Source organism: Cydia fagiglandana, chromosome 6, assembly GCF_963556715.1.
Source record: "Cydia fagiglandana chromosome 6, ilCydFagi1.1, whole genome shotgun sequence".
In the NCBI taxonomy this organism is placed as follows: Eukaryota; Metazoa; Arthropoda; class Insecta; order Lepidoptera; family Tortricidae; genus Cydia; species Cydia fagiglandana.
Genome location: NC_085937.1, coordinates 1,878,910 through 1,898,202, shown reverse-complemented (window position 1 = coordinate 1,898,202; position 19,293 = coordinate 1,878,910). Strand labels below are relative to the sequence as shown.

The 19,293-nt window shown below is 38.4% G+C and overlaps 1 protein-coding gene across 10 annotated transcripts in view; it reads left to right on the top strand.

Annotated features, from left to right (window-relative positions):
• LOC134664917 (disintegrin and metalloproteinase domain-containing protein 11) overlaps positions 1-19,293 on the top strand; it is a 733,539-nt gene that overhangs the window by 107,891 nt on the left and 606,355 nt on the right. For all 10 annotated transcript variants that reach the window (XM_063521633.1, XM_063521632.1, XM_063521635.1 and 7 more), the window contains exon 3: positions 8,549-8,590. In XM_063521633.1, the coding sequence (XP_063377703.1) occupies positions 8,549-8,590 (42 nt within the window). The remainder of the gene's footprint in view (positions 1-8,548; positions 8,591-19,293) is intronic.

Here is a 19,293-nt window from a genome sequence, read left to right as displayed (position 1 = left end):
ATAAAAATAAATAAAGAAATAGACTGTCAAAAGGAAGTAGAAAAAGCGGCAATTTAAAAAATGAAGGTGGGAGATGTTGTCGTCCCGTAGAAAAGTTGAATTTTGCGCCTTTTTCTACTGACAATATTGTTTGACCGGCTATAGGTACACTTAAAACAAACCTATGACTTAACAACAATTCGGTTCTCACACACAAGAAGTAAGTATCTACCTATTTTTTGTTTTTACATTTTTAACATCGTATCTTAACGCGAGGTCTACAGCTGACAGACGGCGCGATTCGAACTTTAAGATATCGCGCCGTTAAAAGGTACCTTATGGCAGCTGGCGCTTACGCTTATTATTAACGCCGCTCCAATATTCAGTCGGGGTAATGGTACCTTTCGTCGTGGAACGTCACATATCTTTACTATATCTTATCTAGTGCATCTCTAATTCATTTCCCGAATCGCGCCGAGAGCCACTAGTAAATTCTCTTCTCACTTATTTACCCAATGGGCCCAATTCAGATTTTGAAATAGACATCTCTTAGATATTTTGTAGACATCACCAAGATACGATAACGATATGTTTAAGATCTAATAACCTATCAAATTTGACATGTGCGCGATTCTGGAGATACTCTTGAACAATTTCCACAGGATATGACTTAGAGATCCAAATCACATCTAATAGATATCTTACTCTATCTAACGTAAAAGTGACATTGGTTGCCCGGATTGCGCTGCAAAAGAGAAATAGTTGATATCTAAACTATAACGTATCTAGAATGAATCTAGTACGTGTCGTCTCTTGTGAATATCTTGAAGTTCGAATACGGCAGATTGTCCCGCATACTAAATTATTTAGACTCTGCATCGACACCTGACTCCACTCCTGAAAATCTGGAACGACTGGACATATATTGTATCTGCGTTCGCCATCTTGGAATACACAATGAACAACTTGTGTGACATCGGTGGGGTAAAGGTGCCAGTAGTCAGACTTTTAACGACATTTTTAAGTTTAAATTTTCTAATTTGTCTACATATTGATCAATTGAAATGATTTATATTCAGGTATTTAAATTAGTTTTTTGGGATTTCTAGGGGAGGCCGACTAAAGGATATTGTAAAAAACTGGTCAAGTGGGAGTCGGACTCGCCTTCCAAGGGTTCCGCACATAAGTCCGACTCACGCTTGACTGCACCTTTCTAATAGGTTTTCCTGTCATCTATAGGTAAAGTACTATTTTATGTATTTGTTTCAAAATTTTAGGCTCAGTAGTTTCAGAGACAAAGGGGGGGAATGGTCGGACAGACAGACAGACGCATGAGTGATCCTATAACCGGTACCGTTTTTTCCTTTTGAGGTACGGAACCCCAAAAAGTAGTTCCCAATAGACATAACTTAAAAAATAACCAAGGAAATCTGACCACTGGCGCATAGCTGACCACTAGAGCCTTTACGTAGGGTAAAACCTCTAGAAACAGAACTAGCACTACAATTTTCATGAAAATACACATCCGCCATCTTGAAAATCTAAATGGCTACAATGACGACTTTTGCAAGCTGCACGGAGTAGTTACCGCCAATACTTGACCCTATTGACTTGCATGTACAATACCACGATGCTATTTAGACGGTGCACCGGCCACCTGGCCGCATGCATTTAAATCGCCTATTACCGGTATCCGGTTATAACCTCGTACCGGTTCTTGGACCGGTTACAGCTGATGTGGGGAACGGAAAAATGGAATTGGCGCTGAGTGCCGCGGGAATAATAAATGGCCGTGATTCTGCTGTTTTAATATACACTCAAGAGATAACGGAATAAAAGAAATGGAATTAATGATGTTTGGCGACACGGCAAAAGGATTGAGCGCACCAGAACTTAATGCTCATAACATCTAAGCGTCTGATGCGTTCCGTTGCGCCATATTTTTGGCAATGTGAACAGTGTGACACTTCACGCATTTATGACTGCGCTTTCACCATAAATATTCCAGGATGTGTAGCGAGGGAAGTGTTTGTTAAGAACCATTAGGATATTGCCCATTAGAGATGCGCTGAGCGAGGATAGGAAAATAAATAAATTAAATTAATACTATAGGTTCTTAAGAAACAGCCCGCGCTACGCATCCTCGCACGTCTCTGGTAGAAACGCTGCCTAATGCCGGCTACAGACGTAACTACACACGGTAGATAAAACTGCGCAAATCGGACTGCACAGATTTATCGCTACGATTTATAGTTTATGTGTGTAGCCGGGGTAAAACACTGATGCGGAATCCACTCGCCGTTCCAGTGTTTGAGCGAGACAGTACTTCGCAGGTTTACAGTGACGTCCCGCTTGCACACCAGACCCGCTTGCGAATCTGCATGCGATTTGAAGATCGCCTAAGAACTCGGAGTAATTAACATGGAGCCGCCATTAACAGGCGTTCCCCTCTGTCGAAAATAGGCGGCCAATGGTCAACCACATGTCAACCATATGTATGGACTGACGTTTATCTGACATGACGTACCTATACATTTGATATGCCCCTCCCCCGCAAAAAACGGCAGACTATTTTGTACCGAAAATTTTAGTCATGGCGTCTCCATTGGTTATATCCTCTAAGCCTAAGAAGCAAGCTGTTTGCCGTGTGTCTTTAATTTATTCCTGCTGATTTTTTTTGCAGTTTTTTTGTAGTGTAGGCAGAGGCACCCATTATTTTCTCTTTCTGACCTTCGCCTTGTTCTCCAGATTCAATAACAGAGCTTTCGATTATGTCCAACGACTGTTTCAACTTTTTGAAGGTCGTTTGCTTACCAAATTACTTCAAAATTGTTTAACTTATAACATTACAAATTCAGCGTTCACCGCTAAACCTCGATGAGTAGTCTCGAGAATTTAAAAACGCCCGAGGGACTAGTGTTGGCAAAAATTGAGTCTTACAAATGCTTGGCTCAGACTCGACTTAGTTTTTAAGCCCTTTATTCATAAAACTTTATAAGCTTCGATTAGTTAATTTATGTTTTATCCTTTTCGTATACACAAGTCAAAATGATAGACCAAGAAAAACGTTTATAAATCATTAGACTTTAGCCAGCATTTCAAAGTTTGAAATCCACTCATAGTTACTCATTTATTCATAAAGCCAATTTACATGCCAAATAAGATTATAATTATACAGTTAAAATTGAGATCGAAAATTAAAATTAAACTTAAAATTATATATACAATTGTAATCGAAAATTAAAGCAAAACTTATTCACATGTCGAATTAAAACTATTACATTACTTGTTAAAAAAAAATATGTCGAGTTTCGTGAACTTTCTAGAAAAGTTTATAAATTATCGCAATGATTTTTTTCCGAATACGCGATGTCTTAGTCTACGCGTTGTAAAACCATTAACAAGGTATTCAATAGTTGTGTGTTGTCCATCATTACGGGTAACTAGGATCGAAATATTATTGATATTTTTAAACGGATTTTGAATAAGCAAGTCCTTTAAAAGGTTCTTGTCCTTTGAAAGTGTTTTAATCGCTTAATATCGTCACACTGAACAGAATTATAGAATCGAATTTAAACTGTCGTGAGAAAATTAAGCTAATTTTACGGTTAAACTCACGTGTTTAAAATTAGACACTCGCGCGAAATGTCTCGCGCGCGGCTGAACATTCAACTCTACTCTACCCTTCGATGTATGTCACACGAGTGACTAAAAACACGTGAGTTAAACCATTAACCCTTTACCAGGCTAAAAGTGACATTCCATTTCCAACTGCAGCTGCAATACTGTTCATTTTCTATGGAAATTGACAATGACAGCGACGCGTTTCCATAGTAATATGAACAGTATTGCAGCTGCAGTTGGAAATGGAATGTCACTCTAAGGGATATATATTTCCCGCATACGGCAGTTCAAACATGTGCTCTATTTTCGATGAGAGACTGACATTCGATTGTCATTTTTTAACTGTAAGGCTGGTAAAGGGATAGTGTTAGAATTATAGAATATAGACTCGCAAGACTCGATTTCTCAGCACTACCCGAGACTATTTTGTGAAACAAAAACCGCGAGCGACTCGTAAAACGGAACTTTTAATCAGAAACGCATAAGACGCCCGTGGCCCACCTGAATTTTTATTAAACAGAAGGAAAGTTAGCGGAGTAATCCGGAATAACGTCGCCGGAATTGTGAATTTTATTCCAAATGGAAATTGATAAATTATGTGTGCCGCTTTGTGAGGGAATCTAGCACCAAATGTATACTTGAACGTCTTTAACTTTTTGTGGCAATATTTATGAACGTGTACGGAAATCTGATCTACATAAAGATAATGTCTGTGTGTATTGTACTATTTAATGGCATTTGAGGAATTATTGCATAATGTCTGTTTTCATCATCTTACAATGGATCAAGGGACACAGTGGATCCCGAGGTAACAATGCTGCGGACGAGCTCGCCCGACAAGGATCGGGTGCGGGGGCGATTGGCCCGGAACCGATTCTCCCGTTACCCTTTAGCAAGGTACGCTCAATGCTGCTTGCACGCACTGGGAAACTACACACAGAACACTGGCTAAACCAGACTGGATGCAGACAGGCCAAAGAAGCCATGCCTGGCATCAATGGTAAGCTCACAAGGACGCTCCTTCAACTAGGAAAGGTTCGACTGAAAATGGTAACCAGTGTCCCTTAGGTCATGGACTTTTTAACAAACATCTTTTTATAACAGGTGTCACAGACAGTCCCCTATGCCGTGGATGCATGGAGAAGGAAGAAACAGCCTCTCACGTGGTGTTGGAATGCAGCGGAGTGGCCCAATACAGGGCGGATCTCCGAGAGACCTCCCCGAGGTCCTACTCAACATCAAAGGTTTGGTGGGATTCCTCGAGGAGCTGGGCTGGCAGGACAAGCCCACCCCATATCACGCAAAATAGGCGCAAGACAACGAGTTGCGGAAAATCACCCGTACTACAATACAATACGTCCGTTTTCTTGCTACAAACTGCTACTCATACTTGTATCGAAAATAGAAAGAATGAATTAACAGGTTGCTTTTTTTTCATGGAGTTAATTTCGTGGCCCACTAGCTAATAAGTGGTTTCATATTTATTCAATCATGTTTTTACATAAAGCTAATAAGTGGCTTCATATTTACTCAATCATGTTTTTACATAAATACACCTGAATCAATAAACTTTTTAAACAAAATTTTACTCTTCCTGAAAGTGAATTCTACGTGAGTATAGTTAGAGTGAATTATGTTTTTTTATTATATATATGCTCTGTTTTCGAGATTTTGAGTAAAATCGAAATGAAATTAGTGGCATCCATTTGTGTATTGACGAACTCAGAAAGTGGCGTTCTCAAAAAGTGAGTAATATCAAAAGTGTCATTGCTCAAAAGTAACCTTATAAAAAAATGCTACTCCGCCTAAAAGAAAATTTAATTCTGTAATTCGAATGCCGCCTCTGTATAAATACTTACTTCATAAGCCATAGCTTAACGTATGTTCTTATACTTACAAGCAAGTCACAAGAGCAATTCTGCATTAAAACGCTCGTTTAAACCATGGGAAACTCCAAGAGTTTTCAGACTCGATTCAGAGTTTAGACCAGCAGGTAAATAAATCACTGGTAACGTACGTGCATTATGAAAGTGCGGGCAAGTTGGTCACATTCGATAATTTGCAAGTTTTTCCCGCGCGGGATGTGGGTCAAGTGAGAACTGAGGGAGCGCTGTAAAGGCTTGGCCACACACAGAGCGCGACGCAGCGCCGCGTCCGCGCCGCGTGATGCCTGGTCAAACAGGGCGCGCGCCGATCGCGCCGGCCTTACGCTCTCAACACGCCCTCAACGCGCGCGTGGACGCGGCGCGGCCGCGCGGGAACGCGGCGCACCGCTCGCTGCCTAACGTCCGATCCTACTGATGTGACCTTGCGCGACGCGGCGGGCCGCCGCGTTCGCTCGGCGCAGCGCTGCGCACGCGCCGCGCGGACGCAAGGGGCCGTGCGGCGCGGGGCGCGACAGAAGCGGGGCGTGATACCGGCGGGACGCAGTCTGTTTGACGTCGGTAACCTGTTAGCATGTGCGTGGACGCGGCGCGGACGCGGCGCTGCGTCGCGCTCTGTGTGTGGCCAAGCCTTTAGGCTGGCGGTGCACGGGCACATTCCATTTTTGATCTCTTTAAGAGGAAAGGGGTCTACCGCTTCTCCATATAAACGTAGTCTCCATTTTTCTGTCTCGATATTAATATTATCTGCTTTTTCTAAAGGTTGACTGGTAGAGAATGCTTTGAGCCATTAAGTTCGCTTTTTGTACAATGTGTTTTCATTTGAGCAATAAAGATTATCCCTCTTATTCATAAACGGTTACTAAAGTTGAATAGCCGATAATAATCGTTTGTCCCTTTCCATCATACTAATACGTCGGAAAGGGACAAACGATTGTTATCGGCTTGTCAACTTTAGTAAACGTTTATGAATAAGGGGGTTATAGATGGTCAAGCAAATCTTGTCAGTAGAAAAAGGCGCGAAATTCAAATTTTCTATGAGACGCTATCCCTTCGCGCCTACATTTTTCAAATTTGCCGCCTTTTTCTACTGACAAGATCTGCTTGACCAAGTATAGTAAATAAATTATAGGACGTATGTTTACACAATTTGCTGTATATTGACCATAGTAATGCCGCTTCGTTTGACTTTTTTTGATATTATGATTTAAAAACAAATTCCATTCAATTTTTTAAATGCTCTTAACTCTTTTAATTATTTACTTTCTTCGTGTACCCCCAGGCTTACAACACACATTCAAATGACTGCGTAGTGTACTTACCTTTGTGAATGTGTGCAGCGCAAACTCGTGTGCATTGTTTGTTGTTGTGTGTGTGATACACAACAATAAGCGGCACACTGATGTAAATCTGTGGTTATAGTACAGTCGGTGATGAGATCAGTACCATAACTTCATACATTTTTCAATTTAATTTATTTATTAGCATGTCTCTATCCTCTGTAAAAATTATTAAACGGTGTTTTAGGGTGTGTAATGTTTAGTATAATTATAAAAGAAATATACCTATATCATATAGTACGTATAATGTACCTCATTTTTATTGTACAATTGTTAGTAGTAGTAGTAATCACTTTATTGTACACAACACAGGTTTACATAATATTTACGGTTACGGTTGGTTGAAGGTTTTTAAATATTATTAAAAACATGTTGCATAATGCCGTTAGTTACGTTACATTTTATTTTATTTTAATAGTTTATACAATTTTCAATAAGTAAATACCTATTGTACAACAAAGTTAGTCATGTTGTTTGTAAAATAATGCTGAAAGTTGCCTACTAGATTATTATTATTTTTATATCAGTTGAGATTTTCCCCAACTTTACTGAATGTGCCTAAGAAAAACCTAGTACTTCTGGGGACACGAATAAAAAAAGTATAAATAAGCGATACTTAGTTATCACCGTTAGCCTCGAGGTATATGTAGGTAATGTAATTTATTTATTAAAAGACAATGGCCCATAATGGTTAGTAACAATTAATATTAAAAACTAAGTGTTAGTGGAACAAAATCATAAATCGACAAACACACACACACACAGAGAGAACAATAATAATCACCTAGTAGCGGTTAAAACACGCTCAAAGTATATGGAGTTATAATACTGTGTAAACTGTTTATTGTGTCATGGAACCGTTTGAGCCGAGGGGTGCACTGATGGATTGTTTTTCTCCTGTGTGCGGTAAAAAGTTGACTGTCATCGTTTATTCTATGCTTCTAAATTAAATCGGTCCTGCTAATCCTGCTATTAGCTGATCGGCACAGTTTTTTTAACTTACCTATTCGGAAAAGGGCATTTTCTTTCGTGCTAGGAGGGATCAAAGTGAAACTTAACAAAGAACAACGATTTTTTTTTGCTTAAGTAATGTATTAGAAAATATAATTACCTTATGGTGATGTGAAAAACACTACCTATGTGTCACATGGTAGCAAAATTATTTTCACCTTGGGCGTTAACACTTGAATCCCTCACTATGCTCAGGATTGTATTTTAGAATCCCTTGCTATGTTTGGGTTTCAATTATATAATCCTTCTCTTCGTCCAGGAAAATATACGCCCTCTCCGTAAATATGTAATTTTTCTCCCTTGTGACACTATCAGCTATTTTATTTAACTTAGGTACATAAATATTGACGTCAAAATGGTATCTAAATGATGTCGTCGGTTTATCATTGATGTAGGCATATGGTGCTTCTTATTTTCAGCTCTCTATAAAAAATGTGCTTCACAACACGTCGCCACTCTTCTCTGATAGCCGCCTTCCTCGTGCATTCATGTAGTGATGATGAGCCATTTACTGCCGCCTTTATCTGACGTGTTGTGAAGCTTGCCACCAACACCTGAAGTGATGACCACGACCACTCTGTCAAGAGTGATACCGACGAAGAAGATGAAGATAAAAAATGTGCACATAAAAATTACGTTAAATTTTAAAACCTTTTAAGTGTAATGTGAAATGTGACTATGACACTAACGATACCATTTTACTTGTTTCAGATTCATGTCATGCGCTGATTTCCAACGCTATGCTAACTTTACGTGAGTTATAAATTATAATATAGGTACTTATTAAGTTTTTTTTATTTATATGAAAATAACCAATATTTTAGATATCGATTCGACGACAAAAAAATACTAGGGTGCTAAAAATGGTAGCACCGCCAGTGCGAAAACTTTAACTTTTTTATATTATGTCAACTATCAAATTACGGGGTAACGGGGTGTTGGGAGTCTGACGCCATAGCTTTTATAAGGGAGGTGGGAGGTAGAATCAGGGAGAGGACCTCTGACGCTCACGCGGGTTCGTACCTGGTGCAAAGGCTGGCCATCGCTATCCAACGTGGTAACGCGGCAAGTATAATGGGCACCTTTGCACCCGGTACAGCCCGCGGAGGCCTTTTAGATTAAAATATTTTAATATTTAGATATATTTAAGTTACTTTTATATGATTATTTATGTACCATTAACCTTTTGTATAACAAATTATTTTAGATAATGTTTCTATGAAATATGAAAATAAATGCAATTGAAATGTATTGTAGCTTGTAGCCCATCTGTCGTCAGACGGGTGCCAAAATCGTGCTAATAGACAATATAGTACGAGATCACAAGAACTCATTCCTTGTAAGCACTTTGATAGCCACAAAAAATAAATAGGTGTATTTAAATCGAGTTTAACTTTTTTTTTAATCCAGCTGTAACGAAAACTTTAAAAACATATTCCAAGTTTTGAGTTAGAATGGCTTTGTGACGAAGTTGCGAGACGCGATAATTCGCTTCATTACAGTTCAGCAAGTCTATTAGCAGCTTTATTAATGCTAGTGACCTCAGCTCTAGTCTGCGCTGGGTTCACAATACACTTGGTAATAAATAATTATGGTCACTTTGTATTGGAGCTGATTACGGATTTTAATTTCGTGTTTAGAAATCAGAATCGGGCCCTATAATTTACTCGATGTACATTGTTTGCTTGTGCGTGCATAACCATCATAGGCATAATAGCACACATAAATATGTCAAGGAAATTCAAACTTTGAACTTTCATTTGAAAGTCGTTTGAACAATAAAGAGGAATTAAGGACCTTACCCGTTTTGAACTTTGAACAAAGAAACTTCCCTTTTCATCGCAACCCGCACCACTACAAGACACTAGTGACGTTCATAATTAACAAACGACAAATTCACTTCCGAAGTAGGTCAACTCACAATTTCTTTTGTAAGAAAGGTCGTAAGCGCCGTAGGTACTCATGTGGTCTTACGACGTTTTTGAGTTGAGAATTCTGTCTGCCTTGGGAGCTCATTAGGATGTCTTAACCGTTAGACGCTATCTCATGATCGTTAGCTTGATTAGAACGTGTAACGGATGAATGAAATGATAATTGTCACTGTGGTAGTGTTCGATAATATTCATAGAGGGCGTTGTAACTATCTTCACGATTTTCTGAAAAGCGCTATGAGAAATAAGTATGGTTTTCGTAAAATAATTTTCATTAAAAAACACTTTATTATGTCTTGTAGGTATCCATTTTTTATGTATATTATTTTTCTTTTTTTTCTATTTATTTTTAACTGTATGGTGCACAATAAAGAATATGTACTTACTAATTTATTGATGACAATTTGGGAATAAATTAGAATTCTTCCCGTTTCATTTTTAATTTCATAGCTAATATAGGTGTTAACTGAAATACATGTATGTCATGTATTGGCGAAGGCCAGTCAAGGCCGGATTCGAACGCCGTCTTTAGCTATTATTTATTTATTATAAGTACAAGAAGTTACAACTTTTTTGTTAAGGACAATGCTCCACAAAACTACATTTTGTTTGACTATGGAGTCAGATTATACTCTACCTACTTAATAGTTAATTTTAATATTATAATAGGTTTACATTAGGAGTTAAAATACTTAGGTAAGTATGTCCTGAATACTCTGTAGGGTAACACATCCTCTATAGAGTATTTAGGAGATACCTTTTTAGACTGTTTTAAAATTTCCCTTTTTTGGGCTCTTTGAGTATGTCCGTGGGCAAGGTATTCATTAAAAAGGGTAAACGTTTGTTAAGTGTTCTATCGCCGTAATAATTATACACCCTAGGTACTTCATATTTGCCATTAGCTAAATTATAAACACGTTCACGCAACCCGATAAAGTTCGCAATAACCTAAACTCCATCTCACGGCTCGATTCGGGAAATGAATTAGACACTCACTATAGATATGAAATAGTAAAGATATGTGTCATTCCACTGCATAAGGTACCTCATAGCGGCTGGCGCCGCGATTCGGGAAATGAATTAGACACTCACTATAGATATGAAATAGTAAAGATATGTGTCATTCCACTGCATAAGGTACCTCATAGCGGCTGGCGCCGCGATTCGGGAAATGAATTAGACACTCACTATAGATATGAAATAGTAAAGATATGTGTCATTCCACTGCATAAGGTACCTCATAGCGGCTGGCGCCGCGATTCGGGAAATGAATTAGAGAGTCACTAGATATGAAATAGTGAAGATATGTGACGTTCCACAGAAAAAGGTACCTTATGGTGGCCGGCGCTTACGTCGCATAGCGCCGCAATAATATTGGAGCGGCGTTAATAATAGCGTGAGCACTAACCGCCATAAGGTACCTTTACCCGTGGGACGACACATATCTTTACTATATCGTATCTAGTTAATCTCTAATTCATTTCCCGAATCGCACCGTTAGTCCAAAACTTACCTGTGTGCCAATCAAAGACGAAATTTGGAGCTCGAGGCGCGCGCGTCCACCCGTGAACGGGCAAATATTTTACTCCTCGTTACTTGTTTACTTGGCTTGGCCGGATTTTTTGAACGTTATTTTAAGCTGCATCATGATGTTTCAAGTAAACACTTCGGATCAGTGGTTTCTGATGTAATTAGCGTTTTTCCTGCAGATTTTGCTATTTTTCTATTGGAAAGAGAAATCTATTTAGGTACTTGAAATTGTTAATGTCGAAAGTGTAAATCAAGTATCTAAATATCTTATAATATATTGATTGAAGTTTATCGTGAGTCGTAACGAGCCAGACATCAGAAAAAAATCTCTTTTAAATATACGATAGGTTGCTTTAGTGAGCCGTGATTAAAAGTAAACCTAATGCTAGGAAGATCTTATTGATATATTAACATAAATTCATATCAAGTATCCTCTAGATTTCGCGGCTCGGTGGTTGAATTGGAAAACACAGCCCAAAATAATATTATTCAAATTAGTAATATGTATTATTAAGTACGGTCACCTGCATTCAGCATCCCAATGTCATTAAAATAATAATTACGGTCAAACTTTGTTATGTTAACCATCAAGGTATGACCAAAATAATCTTTAATGTGGCAGTTACACACACCTAATCAATATTTCAGCTAATTCCACTCAAATCGCTGTCGGCGATAAGTCCGCCCCGGGGGACAGATATCCTCGGATGATGGATGTCGATGAATATATTATGCGGCGGTTAATCGATTTTGGGAACTTCGGTAATTGTCTTAGGCGAGGATTTGTAAGTCGCATTGTGGATACAGTCGCCTTAGTGCTGAGATGAGACCAGACGCGGCATTCGGATTTTAGAAATTGATCTCAACTATTGAGATAAATATTTATAAAGTAGTGTAATTTTACATGTCACATAACATCTACATTTCACTACAATCAATATTCTAGAGTAGATTTGATATTTTATTTGCTACTCGATAGTGTGACTTGGCAAGTATTTACCCATTCATTTAAAGATTTGCCTACCTACGTGACGTGACGTTTCCGTGTAAATATGAAAGAACACAATTATGCACTAAATACATTTGTACGAGCGAGACTGTGTTTTAGGACAAAATGATATCAAATTAATATTTTGTGAAACTCAAATGCCGCTTTAGTTTCGTATTTTATGGTAGGCGGAATGTTAGTCACAGCTGTGCTAGCTTCTCTATTGCAGGTAAAGGTTCCCATTTGTCTCTGATAGTTAATGGCATACGAACATTTAATACCCGCAAGTTTTGCGCCGGCCTTATTGAAATTGGGAGGAACTTAATACTGTCAAGAGGTTGTACTTGAAACTTAAAGCATTAGGCAACGTATTAGGTACATTTTACCAATGCTTATATTGCTCGGTAAATTGTACCTAATCCGTTAAGTATCATTGTTCACAGGAAAAATGCTCATTTTTCGGAACGTATTTGACCGTGGACGATTCTGTTCTTAAAAAGTTAGAAAGACAAATTATGCTACCAATTTCAATCACGCCTTAAATAATACAGGTTTCAAGAAGAAGAAGGTTTGAACATGCATTGATGAATGATTGACTGATTCATTGAATCTTGTTTAAATTTTCGATTAAATTCTTCTAGATTGGACTCATATAAATTCGTTCCAAAAGTACAGTCGGCGATGAACGAGTGTAAAAATGACAATAGCTTTTGCAAAAACATACTAGGTACTAAAAGTACAGGATGTCCAGCGGCATGTTTCCGATTGCCGACTCAAATAATTTTCGAACGCGGAATGCGGGGAAGATGTGGGTCGGTGTTTTAGTTTCGTGAGTGTTGCGGGTTGATTAGTACCTAACAATAATGGCTCCTCTACACGATGGGCCAGCGCCGGCCACTCCAATGGCCGCATTTATTGGTGGCAGGACATATTGGTCGTAATTTATATAATAAATTACCCGAACATCTCAAAAAGGAATCAAGATTGACAGTGTTTCGTGCTCAAGTGAAAGACCTATTATTAAAAAATACTCTGTATAACTTAAATGAATTTAATGAAATGTGAATGTTACAAATTATGACATGCATGCATCTTAGTTTAATATTTCCTGACTAGTCGCACCTGTTAGTAGTATAGATATTGTGTACACGATGTATATCTTTAATGTACCTATTACCATGTGTGATGAATAAACTATTATCTATCTATCTATCTATCTATGTGTTAGAGGGAGCAAGTGATATTGCTATCTCATTCCATGGTTGCGTCCCTTGGAGTGGCCGGCGCTGGCCCATCGTGTAGCCATAACAATATTTCGCTGGCCAGCAGAGCCACGTGCATATTGAGGCGTATCTAAGGGATTTTCACAGAACGAGCAAGGCGTAAGTATTGCATTTATTTCCGAATACGTGGAAAAGTTTGGAGGAGTGTGTACATACAAATCCGCATAGTATTTTTTTAACAAATTTTGATAGCCAGAAACTACTGCTGGACATCCCCTATCATTTGCTTTATTCAAAATGCCATCCTTAACGAAATATGTCGAACACGCTATAGTTTTGAATGAAACATCTAAAACGCTTGCTCGAACACATTTGAGCAGACAGTAAACTACGCCCACAGATCGCTACTAACCGCTAGATGGAGCATTTAAAACGACTAAAGCGCATACGGAAATACAAGAAATACCTACAAGTATGCGTCCGTTCCGTTGAATATTTTATGCTACAGCATTAATAAAAATAAAAACAATATTTATTTGAAAAGAACCTTGTTAACAAATATCAATAGGCATCCTGTGGCCCCACACATTACGGTATTTGTTGACATAAAATATTTAAAAAAATTAATATCAGTGCATCGTGCTCGCATGATAATGTTTTAAGGTGTGTAACGCGTCTTCTGAACTAACATTTTTGTTCTATTTGTATGTGACTACTTTGGACTACAATGTGTGAGAAATATGAACTTAACTGTAAAGGAGAGCAGACGGCAGCCGCACATACGAAAGCATTTTTGCCCAAATTGAAACGGAAAAGTGCTTGCGCTTTGCTCTTGCTCGTTAGGGCTCATTTAGACGATGCGAGAATTCGCATGCAAGTTTCATTAGGTACGAGTACATTGCGTTATTTGATCGGTCCGCTGAGTTGATGTAACCTGAATGGTCCGCAATGTAACTAAAATCGCATGCGAGTTCGCGCGCCATCTAAATGAGATGACCATATTTCAAAATACTGAATGTGCCTTCCACTATATTCTAGTGTGAGGTAATCTACGAGCACGCCTCACACGCCCGAACGTCGCGTCGCGCCGGAAGCGTCGTCGGGCCCGGAAATCGAGTAGGTCACGGCAGCGCTGCTCGAAAATTTAACAATCCATCAGCTTCTTGGTAGGCTGAGATTTGATGGCACATTCGTACGTTACGAGATTTTGGCGCCATTGGACAGCTAATGGCGCTTGTGGCGTTTGGCGTCATTCGACTATGTTGTTCTTTATGATACACTGCCATTGATGTCTATAAGAAGGTTTAGGGGCTAATACATTGGTGACAATTTCCGGAGATTGGGTAGGTCACGGCAGCGCTGCTCGAAAATTTAACAGTTCTTGGTAAATAGGTTTCGATATGATGGCAAATTCGTATGTTGCGATATTCTGGGGCCGTAAATACATGTAATTTAAACGTCTATCTTTGGGACAAAAACGGCAATTGGCAATCGTTGAATTCAATGGAAAAGTATTTATTAATATTAATTAAATGGTAATTATTTATGCATGAAATGAACACATGAAAATTATATTATAAGTCACGTGGTCATTTTAAGTTTGTACCTATAGTTATTATTTATTAAATATATATGTTGTTGTTGGAGGAAGCTTTGTCCAGAAATGGACGTCTTTAAGCTGATATGATAATGAGGTTGAAAGTAAGTTTTTTATAGCGTGCCCATCTTGGACATCTAGTCCTCTATCGTCGCCCTTGGTCTGATTGTAGCCAGTTTATTTTATTCCTGAAAGAGCTGCGTAAAAAGAAAAGTAAAATAAAACTACTAACTTTGTTTATCAAATATTAAATTAGATAAGTTCTAAGTTCAAGTAAAAGATGCTCATTTCTGAACGTAGACGAGATCAATTATTCAAACAAAAGTCAGAAAATAAAAAACTGCTGCTGCTAGGTACTCTAAACATTTGTTATGGAATGAAGGCAACTTTAGATAAACTTCAAAGCTTGTTTCACACATAGTGCGAGAATCTAAAATTGCGTACTTAATAATTAATTTGTATTTTTTTTACATATTTGTCTCTTTGTTTTTGCGCTCTATTCCTAAATGTTGGTCAGTCAGGCCAATTTAAAAAAATATACGGACATCCGAATGATATCTGAATGATGTCGCTTAGCTATCGTGCGTCTCTGGCTCGCGCCAATACATGTACGGTCAAGTGCGATCGAAATGCACGATAGCGGAATATCATTTAGATGTGAGTCTGATATATCAGTGTACGTTCGAATTGGCCTTAGTTTATTGTTCGTCGAATTTCATTATTACTAATTGATTCATAATCAGGGATTACGGTTGTTTGTAGTTTTTGCGAAACATGGTGGTTGCAGCAAACCGTCTGCTACTGTAATATCATTTAAAACATTTATTAAATTTTGTTTGTATTAAAAGCTTTACAAATTGAACATTCATTAAAATTTGTTTGTATTAAAAGCTTTACAAATTTGTGTGACATATTAAAGGAGACTTTCGTGTGTTAATGCAGCTGCAATATGCAGCTGCAATACCTACTGTTGCGGTGTTGTTGTTGCCGCGGCTGTACCTATTTATTAATTTCCTTAGTAAAATGAGTGACTTAATGCATGTCACAATCGCGGCAGTAATGCGGCAGCGAACACCACTTTAATGGTAACATTCCATTTCTAACCGCAGCTGCACTACCTGTACTGAACGCGTTGCTGTCATTGTCAATTTCCATAGTAAAATTAACAGTATTGCAGCTGTCGTTGGAAATGGACTGTCACCTTAACGTTGGTCAGTTCGTCGATTGTGCGTAGTGCAATGGTTTAACATACCTTTAGTGTGTAGTGGCCATGATACTTGTACAACATAAATAATATCGTAACGAATTCTCTAGACATTGTTATCTACCCAGAGGTTCGTATATTATTTTTGTGTTTAGAGCTGATTATTTATTAAAACTGCTCATATACGAGAAAATGGCGGCATAAATACAACAATGTTCTATGGATCTTGATGGTGTATACGTTATGCGAGTAGACTGCTTACGACTACCATAAATAACTTTTTAATTCCCCAAAAAATAATATAAAATTTCCTTAATGTTGAAATAAAACAAAACAAACAGTTTAATCAGCTTAGCAAAAAATGGAAGATTTTATGGATTTATATTTTGTACTCAAGGTAAAATGCGTTAAACTAATCTTTTAAAAATAGCTTACAAGCTCAACAGTCACCTTCATTATATAAACTGACATCTTACAATTAGATGTACGTCTTCAGTTTACACGGCTAACGTCCTGACCACTAGACCACCCGGCCACGGCGGTACCTTTCCCAAATGCTCTGGTGTATCTTTGAAAGGCTAGACGCCTTTGACCAGCTGTAAAAGCTAGCAGTACGTGATTGTACCTCCTAACGAATCCTTTACTGGATTACGGTAGCCAGCTTCATGTTTTATTTCGTTGCTATACGTCTTCAACGCATGTCGAATAGCGACCACCTCAAAGGGCGCGGAAGCAACTCTTTCAGCCTCTCCACGGATGCGCGATCTAATAAAAGCGGCCATTGTCTAGCCTCTCGAACCGAGCACCTCGCCAGGATGTGAGTCGAGTGCTTTTTAAATACGTTACGCTATGATTTTGTGAGGGGTTTGTGAAAGGTGGTTAGGAATAAGGGCATCCGCTTGCGTGGGCGGGTGCACGGAGCGGGTTAACGAAAAATTCGGCGCGATTCGGGAAATCAATCAGAGAGTTACTAGATATGAAATAGTAAAGATATGTGACGTTCCACGGCAAAAGGTACCTTATGGCGGTTGGCGCTTACGCTATTATTAACGCCGCTCCAATATTATTGCGGCCGCCATAAGGTACCTTTTTCCGTGGAACGTCACATATCTTTACTATTTCATGTCTAGTGAACATGGCGCGGACGCGTGCGATGGATTTTACCTACAATGGCGCCCACGTGTACCCGCTCCGTGCACCCGCGCCAGCTCGCGGACGCCCTCAGGATTTATACGAAGGAATAATAGGTGTTTGTTGATATTGCCAATTTTGTGATATGGCGAAGATGAAGTTTGACAGAAGGGATTCAAGTCGTGAAATCATAAAGTAGTCAATTTCGCGAACGTGAGCGAGATGACAGAATAAATTACAGGCAAATCACTTTCAGCCAAAAATCAAGAGCAAATATTGAATTTACAAACAACAACACGTCGTTATTAGGAAGTTAAAAGGTTCGTATGTTAAGCTCAAGGCAGGCCAGGGAAAATTCACATACCTATAAATTTTTAAATAAATATGTGCCTTAATATTTCCATCGGCAACTCGCGTGCAAGTAGGTACCTGGAACGGCCTCCATACATTATGTTTCAAAGGAAGCCCACATCATACTACGAGTAAAGGCGAATTTAGGGTAGGGAATACAGGGTCGAATAAAATTATAGGTACACTGTCGTTCAAAAATGCATGGAGATGTTTCAATCGTGATATTAAGGCATTACGGTCGGCATCTATCCGGATGCACTTTTGAACGCCACTGTACTTGTAAGTATTTGTACTTTGTTTCAAATACTTTATTTTACAGCTAAAATTACTACAAGCGTGTGGTTCAATAGACTTAGGTATAAAGGTACTTAAAGCTTGTTTATAAAATAAAGTACCCAGCTATCGTAATCCGTCTTTACGATAAACCGTTTGTTATCATTCCCCCGTGCGGTCTAGCCGTGACATATATTATACGTCTCGTTATCACCAGGAGAGTTGAAGTCACGCACACTACAGTAAAATCATGTAGATACATATAATCATGTATGTATGTATGTGTAGAATCATGTAGGTTTTTGAATTATGACAGCGAGATTTAAATTTAAATTTCTGTTCTTTTTTCTACCCATAGTCAGTTGAACGACAACCTCAAAATTGACCAAAAACTTTCTTACCAAAGTTTTTTTAGCTAAATACCGTGCGTTTAAGTAACATTCACTCCTTCGTTCATTCAATACCTACTGTTTTGCGATTATAACCTACTCTGTGTAAGTTTGTGTTATCATTCACCTCATCTCTGCTGGCGATGCCTATAGATAAAAAGCCAAAAATGACTCAGCGTTAAATAAAAGTAAAAATACCTCTTGTTAATACGTTAAACTCCCGCCTGAATTATTTTAAATTTTCATCCCGTATCAAATTATATTATTAAATTAAGGACGCCGAGCCCGAAGCTGGCTCTAGGGACGGATTCACTATGTTACTAGTGTACCACGTAATGTAACTCAATTGGTTAGTAATGTTAACGTTCCTGCGTTAGTTTAACTCAAGCCACAAGTGGGTCGGTAGTGTAGGTAATAATAATTACGGAGGTAATTAATAATTATAGCTGAAAGGAAAATGCTATTAATATGGATATTGAGATAATTTAGGTTTTGAACCATTTTAGGAGTGTTTTGATGCGTGATAATATTGTTTGGTTTTAATAACCCCGTTAGAAATGCTTAGGGCGTCCGCTTAGCTGACCCGGTATTACGAAGCGGGTGCACGGGTTAACGAAAAATAGTATGTATTAGCAACGATAATCATGTTTTTACGAAACTCGCTTTCAACTCGTTTTATAAACCCACACTTGTATTTAATGCCTTTCATTATGTAGCAGTCACATAAACTAGTACAAGTACATGGGTCATATAAGTGTTATTAATATTTTTCAATTAATCCTCAAGTGTGGCGCTAGCCGGTCATTTTCCATTGAAAAGTTTAAATTAAATCCCGCGGC